Genomic DNA, 7,630 nt, shown 5'->3' with positions numbered 1-7,630 from the left:
TCTTATTTTTGGTATGCATAAATAGGGATTTAAGATAGTCACCCTTAAATCCCTATTTATAGATAAATTCATTACATTAACTACTTGTTCTTTTTTGCTTTTAAGATTGTATTCTTATGAGAGTTTGACACCTCATCAATAAAGATAAGAGAATCTTGACAACTCATCTCTAAGGATAAGAGAATCTTGATAACTCATGCTTCTAATACTCCTTGTCATGCTTCGTAGACTTGTCTTTTAATCAATAGTCTTGCCAACTCATATTTTTCTAGCCTAAACAACTCATCACTAGCTTGCTTATTCATGCTTACTAGACTTGACAATTCATCATTAGCTTGCTTAGTCATGCGTACTAGACTTGCGAACAAACTTCTAGCCTTAACAACTCATCACTAGCTTGCTTAGTCTTATAATGAAGATGTTTCACTAATTGTAACAGTTGTTGGAGTACTCGAATTATTCATAAATTTTTGCATTTAAGGCTGAAATATTGAGATTTATCTAATAAAGAAACTAGGGTGTTATAGAAAACCAGAGGTAAATCTTTACAGCTACAGAAACTAGAAAAAAGAGAGGAAAGACGTATATAAGTTGACCAAGCTGCGCAAAAGAAATTCTAGGGGACCAAAGTTACATCAAATACATAAATATGATAAAYAAGATTCCTGGTAAAATGTGAAGTTAGAGAATGATAGCTTAATAGTTATTCAATAAAAGAAGGGAACTGTAYGTAAACTTCACCAAATGAAAGTTTGTAGACTCATTTGGACCATTTAAGGTGAAGAAWGCACTAAGATAGCAACAGGTAAGGCTTTAMGGCTCCATGTTGTTCCTACTATAGTTTGAAAAAACCTTTGGAATGAGCAATTGTATGCCTCCCTTGGTTATTAGTCGGTTCATGTCTTCCCCTTACAAGGTCACTGGGATGCAATTCTTTGGATTTTGAGGTACTTCAACGCCTCTCCAGGGAGAGGTTYTTTTGTATTATGATCAAGGCCACTGTAGAATTGGTGCTTTACTGAAGAGGGTTCTGAAAAGAATTGGGTTCTCAAGTGCAGATTGGGTAGGATGTCTATTTTCTCGTCTGTCTACCACCGGCTGCTTCRCTTTTGTAGGTGGGAATCTTGTATAGTGGAAAAGCAAGAAGCAACAATCTTGAATAGTAATATGTGACATATGTTAATACCATGTACAATATTGAAATAATAGAAACAAAGATTTGAGTTTAATTTGAAAGCCATATTTCGACCCGGACGTTTTTTGATACTTCAAGGGGGGTTTACCTGGAATGAAAGAATAAATCTGGATAGAATGTTTGAGCGTTTGGATCCATGTATGGTTAGGTTCCWTTTGTATAACGAGAGGAATGGACATAATTGATACAGGAGCTCCTTGAGTGGATAGCTAGGAACACTAAGGTACAYAGACTGATAAACTATTCATACACAAAAGAGGTTGAACTTAGATAGGAGTGCATGGAAGCAGATACAAAAAGTGTGATCTTCAATAGTAGTGTGTGGAAGGATGTTATTTTGCGCCCCGAAAGTTCTATGTAATRTCTGTTGGGTTTCATTTTTAGCCGACCCAACTTGTTTATGATAAAAGGCTTGCTGCTACAGATGATGTATAAGAAATGTAATTCATTCTGCCACTTATATCAGGGTACTAATCAAATATGCACCCTTTGAAGTAGCATAGTTGCCTAAAGAATAGTAGAATTACGAATACTTGCTTCAATTTTTGGAAGCAATGCTATTTTTCCAAGGTGGATCAACCACAATAATATTGAATCCTCAATCATGTTTCACTGCAGGAGGATGCAATGAAGATTCAAATTTTCATGCTGAAGCAAAGCCTACTATAAGCGAACCATATTTGATGCATCTATCTTTTCAAGATTATTACTATCAGGTTATGAATGATAAAATAAAATAAAAAGTTCTACTTGTCAAACACTAGCAAGGATCAGGCCATAAATCGTCTTCAGATCAAACTTCCACATGTGAATCAAGAAAACATACAGAGATTGTAAGACAAACTGAATAAACAATAGTGCAAACTTGAAAGAAAAATCACGTACAAAAAACTAAAACTAAAGATAAATTTACAAGAACTCTTGCATCAAATATACATTGTCTTAGTGGGTGATAAGATACCATATTGTTTAATAAATTAGACATATAAAAATGTAAGCTCACCATGTAAAAGGAACTCTTTCTGGGTATTATGTACATGCGATTTAGAAAATCAGCCTCCATGKCGTTGTTTGTCTCATTTGCAATTAAGCTGCCAAATGCTGGAATATTTCTTTTTTCACAGTTTTGAACAGACTGGGAACCTGAAGAACCAATTAAACAACAGGTATAATCTAAATAACTTAGTTGATTGTGTAACATCAGACAGTTTTCCTATGTATCTTACCCACAGACACCAATATTGTGAACTAAGTAGGCTTGTAGTTGAATACGGTTTCWGCAGTGTGGTTGTCCTTGTCAAACAACTTCCTGAAAGGTCTGATTCTATAGAAMATTAAGTCGATACAACCATYAAGCTTAACTCGCAAGAAACTATTGGCAGTGACTTGGCAGTGCTCCCTCCGTCCCCCCTCTTCCACACAAACACCTACGGAAACCTAAATATTAAAAGGGTGAAGAAGATAGTGTGTGACTGGGCTCAGTAACCACTTTTTCGTGCTTAACAGCCAACTCACTAAATAACTGCACACAAGAAAACAGCAGACAAATCCCTGAATTTGCTCCAAGAACTATTTTTCTTTTYGAACCATAAAAGGCCCTTAAGAAAGACATGGAACCCAATTTTCAACAATAAAAATACTTCTCTGCAACCTTCCATACAAACCCAATACTAATTGCTGATGTAGAATTTACTTTTACTTCAATAACTAAACTAAAGTTGATGTGAAAACCAAAGGGGCTAAATATGTATTGCTAAAACATGGATAGCCATACATTAATTACAAGGGTTCCAAGTGTTAAAATTGGAGATGATATTACTTTACTCACTAAATTAACAAGGGTTTCTAACCACCCGCCACCATCCTAGGAGCATCCTGACCTCCTCCTCTGCCACCCCCAASCCACCATATCCTGCAAGGCATATGTGAATTAACACAAAAAATAAGTACATTAATTAACTTTCCCAATCCAACGTGGTGTCCGACACCCATATCATCCACAGATTCGCCACTAGAGATGCATCATTTTCATGGGTTTTGCRTTTATATAAGCATCTCATGTGATTTAAGAGCAATTTCAAACGCTTGCACGACACATATGCAGCTAAAAATTATCATTATCATCAATTACATACACACGTTACATGTTTAGACATGCTTCTATGGAGAGAGAAAATTTCAGGGAAAAACCTGGAACCTGAGAACATGAGTTGCTAATGGATACTGATGAGGGACACTGTAACATAAATCCAGAAGAAGGTTGCTTCATATCATAAGATTGATCATTTTAAAGTGGTATTTTAAAGTTGATATGCTTTCAAGGGTGATGAAGTGATCAATTAACATGTTTGATGATGAAAATCACATTTTTCTTGCAGAAAATGGTGATCGGGCAAGTAGCACTTAACACAGGGGAGAATGTTGGTTATTGATGGTAATGGAATGGATGGTAGGGGAAGTCATCTGCCGTTTTAGACTTGAGACMTCTATAATATGTTGGTTCACRACCATGTCCTAACTATGCACATTTAGCCCCTTTAGTTTACTGATCAACTTTAAACATACACATTAAAAACTACCAATGCATTTTAGATGGAGCCTTAACATGATGGTGTTTTTATCATCTAGTACAAAGTTCAACATTCTTTCTCTTTTACATTCCGTAGTTTAACTGGAAAAGTAAATACTGGAGCAAAGTTCCAAGCTTTTCTGCCATTTCCTCAATTCAAAATTATTACATGTGATGAACTATGTGTTAGAACTGTAATTATAACTTCAAATAAGAAACAAAAAGTAACTAAAAGACAACAGATATCCTACTTACAGAAAGCAACAACCACAGAAGTGTGGTGTACATGGTTGCCTTTACAATGGCAATACCTTGGGTGTCAATATCATAACACCTTTCACATTTGACATTGTTTTCAGAATTTGTTCTACTTATTTTGGGAACTTTTAACTTCCCTATCGTCAGGTCCAAAATTCTTGTGCCCTTCTAAGGTTTAAACATAAAAGGCTTCCTCAGTGAGGTATTCATCCCCATGTCTACAAAAATCAGCGAACKAGGAGTCATTTGATTGCAAGGAAATTAGCAACGGGAAGCAAGTCCCTAAATTCTATGTGTTATTGCTTCAACCATATAAGCTAASTAAGATGTACATGTATTTTGATATTTCCAGCAAGTAGAATTAGCTTGAGCATAACAATCATGGACAGTATAACAAGTACCTTGTTTTGAACTGTAATTTTGATTAAGATACAGTGAAATTTCAAAACAATAGAGCTTGCCATACACTCACAAACGAATGCTCGTCACTTGCTAACGTCGGTTGTCCACAATCAGACGATGGGAAATCATCGTTCCTCAATTTCTTCAAATTTCATCAGTAATATTTTTAAATTTTTTTTAATTTAAAAAATCACATACATGATATATATATTATTATAAAATTAAAATAAATTTAATAATAATTTTTTTTTTAAATTATTGACAAAATATATTTTAATTTTAATTAAAATAAATTTTATCAAAAAAATAATTTAAAATATAATTATTTTTTTATAAACGTAAGTATTTTTTTGTTATATTTGTTTAATTTTATAGATCTAAATACTTTTTGGTTCAAAAAATATTTAGGGACTTAACCGTTCAAAACATGAATGTTCATTGGGGTTTTTTCCGGATTTTTGTCATTATTTTACCACTTTAACTAGTTGTACAAGTTATAAGAATATATCCAACATGTTTTAGAAAAGTCCAAAGAGTTATTTTAACATGTTTTGGATTGTCCAATAACCTATTTGTTCCAAAAATTGTTCAATGAGTTATTTAACATGTTTTAAATCGTCTAAAGACTTATTTGTTCCAAAAAATTGTCCAAAAAGTTATTTAACATATTTTGAAATATCCAAAAACTTATTTGTTCCAAAAAATTATTCAAGAATTTAATCATTCCAAACACTAAAATTCATTAAAAAAAAAAAATTAGACTTTTCCCTATTTTTAACCCTTCCTCCACCAAACTTCAGAAAAAGCCAAAAAGCCTTTACTATGTAAATCCACATTGAGCGACACCGTATTTTAACCGTTTTGTGTATGGGAAACCTTAATTTCTGTTCAATTTCCATAACTCACACCTCTGTTTTTTATTGAAACAGAACGGTGGCGAGATGCTGATTATTTTCCAATCGCTATATTTTCTCCGATTATACGGTGAGTAATCATTCCATTCTCTCCATTTTTGGTAATTTTTTTTATAATAATTGATTAACATCACGTTATGTTTTTCCTTTAATGCAATCGAAATCGTATACTCGTATTTGTGTGTGATTGCATTTAGGTTGTCGAGATTTTCACCTTATTCCGTTCTTCTAAAGTTCTTGTTTCTGATTTTGTTATATAATGTGGAATTAATGGTAGTATTTGGGGTGCAATCGAATTTATTGCTTATGAACCCTAGAAGATTTTTGTAATTGATGTTTCGTCACGTTTGTGCTATATGTTTCTTATGATTCATCAAACAGTTGGGGTTTTTTCTTTCTATTTTCTSTTTTGAAGTTCTGCAATTGAAGTTTGAAATTGATGTAATAATTGATTGGTGAAGAGTGATGCAGAAAATCGTTGGTGCATYGCATTAGGGTCTATTGCTTGATGTTGATTATATTACTTTGTATTTATTTTATTGAATTTTCCATTTTTGTGTTAGGTGGGAAGAAAGCCGTGATATATTCATGATCTAATTGCGTCCTTTTTGGACGTTATGTWCTAGTTATTCAATCAAGAATGCAGATTTGTTGAAGCTTTGAAGACTAGATTATCTTTTGTTCATTTTCATTGTTTATAAGTAAACACCAGATGTTATTGTATTCGAACTTGATCGTGTATGACATAAAAACTGTTTATGTATTCTTGCAGTTGGTTTCAAATTTTGATTATTGTTTCTATTGATTTATAGGGTTCTTGAGTACTTGTACGGTTGTACCAGGAGATGTCCGGTGGGTTTGGGGAAGCGGCAAGCAGCAGGCCGACCCAAAACTCATCTTTCTCAAATAGTAATGGTTCCAACAAYGGTGATGCTGGGAATTTTGAGTGCAACATATGCTTCGATATAGCCCAGGATCCGGTTGTTACTTTATGTGGTCATCTCTTCTGCTGGCCTTGCCTTTATAAGTGGCTTCACATGCACTCACGATCCCAGGAGTGCCCCATCTGTAAGGCCTTTATACAAGAGGAGAAATTGGTCCCTTTATATGGCAGAGGGAACAGTTCAACAGACCCAAGCTCTGATATTCCACATCGTCCAGCCGGTCAGAGACCAGAARCTGCTTTACCACCAGATAGGAATGAGTTTATGCAACATGGTCTAGATGGGTTTGGATTGATGGGTGGTATTGGGCCTACAATGACCGTGAGTTTTGGGAATTTTACCCTTTCATTTGGTGGGTTTATGCCGGCAATTTTCAATGTTCAGATGCAGGAATTTGATGGTCCACCCATCTCTGGAAATGCTCGAGCTCCAAGCTATGCCTATGAAGGTCATCATGCACATGAAGTCCGTCAGCAGAGAGGTCATCAGCATGAAGCATCGCCACTTTTGATAATCGGTCTCATTTTTCTCTTTTCTCTAATTTGGGGATGAGGTAAATTAGCTCTGAGTGGCCAAATTACTGATGCTTTTTATTGTATATATTATAGTCAATAGCTCTGGTGCAAGGATATCTAACTTGACTCTGATAGCAGTGTTGATGATTGARGAATTGTGTATAGGATACCTCAAATATGGAACCGAAGGAGTAAATTTCTGTTCTTCTAAAATGTGTACGTGTAGAAAMTATAATCCAAATCGAGCTGCAAAAGGTTATGGTTTGACATCTTTTAGAGCTATTGTGTTGAGTACTCTCTGTTCATGTGTTGCGTAAATCTGTTCCACGGAGTAGAATMTTAAGAATTGGCGTTCCGCTAGTCATATTTAGGTTCATAATATCTTTAAKCTGGCTAGCAAACTAGAGGTGTGTTTCCCAAGTCAAAAATAAGTTCATAATATCTTTCAAATGACTAGCATAATAACTGCACTGCATTTTAGGTCCTGGCTGAGTTTGTATATGAACACAATTGTTGTATATGTATGTGCTATTTGCRATATGTGATCCATTTTCTTATTTTTAGATAGGAAATGTAGTTCGTTTTTCCATTCTATCCTATTTGATCATTGATATTCGAACAATGCTCTCTTTCATTTGTTCTTGTTCATGATTTGAACGRGTCGCACATACACCCTTGTACATTTTCTAATACAACTTTTTTGTTCAACAAGATTTTGTTTCAAGGCCTAATAATTAATAACGGATGGTATATGATTCTTCTTTCGTTTCTGATTTTGAATGATTCTTTTCGGAATCATATCTCAGTTTTTCACAAACTGAACTAAATCGAGT

The 7,630-nt window shown here is 34.4% G+C and overlaps 1 protein-coding gene across 1 annotated transcript; it reads left to right on the top strand.

The window, feature by feature from the left end:
* The first annotated feature begins 5,919 nt into the window (after window positions 1-5,919).
* On the top strand, window positions 5,920-7,115 carry LOC112502114 (E3 ubiquitin-protein ligase RNF185-like). The gene is made up of 2 exons (XM_025105944.1): window positions 5,920-6,835; window positions 6,936-7,115. The coding sequence occupies exon 1, from the start codon at window positions 6,184-6,186 to the stop codon at window positions 6,832-6,834; it is 651 nt and encodes a 216-aa protein (XP_024961712.1). The 5' UTR covers window positions 5,920-6,183; the 3' UTR covers window position 6,835; window positions 6,936-7,115.
* Window positions 7,116-7,630: the final 515 nt, after the last annotated feature.

The sequence above is a fragment of the Cynara cardunculus genome, unplaced genomic scaffold (genome assembly GCF_001531365.2).
Source record: "Cynara cardunculus var. scolymus isolate 2C unplaced genomic scaffold, CcrdV1 Un_Scaffold_926, whole genome shotgun sequence".
In the NCBI taxonomy this organism is placed as follows: Eukaryota; Viridiplantae; Streptophyta; class Magnoliopsida; order Asterales; family Asteraceae; genus Cynara; species Cynara cardunculus.
This window is presented reverse-complemented; position numbering and strand designations above follow the sequence as displayed.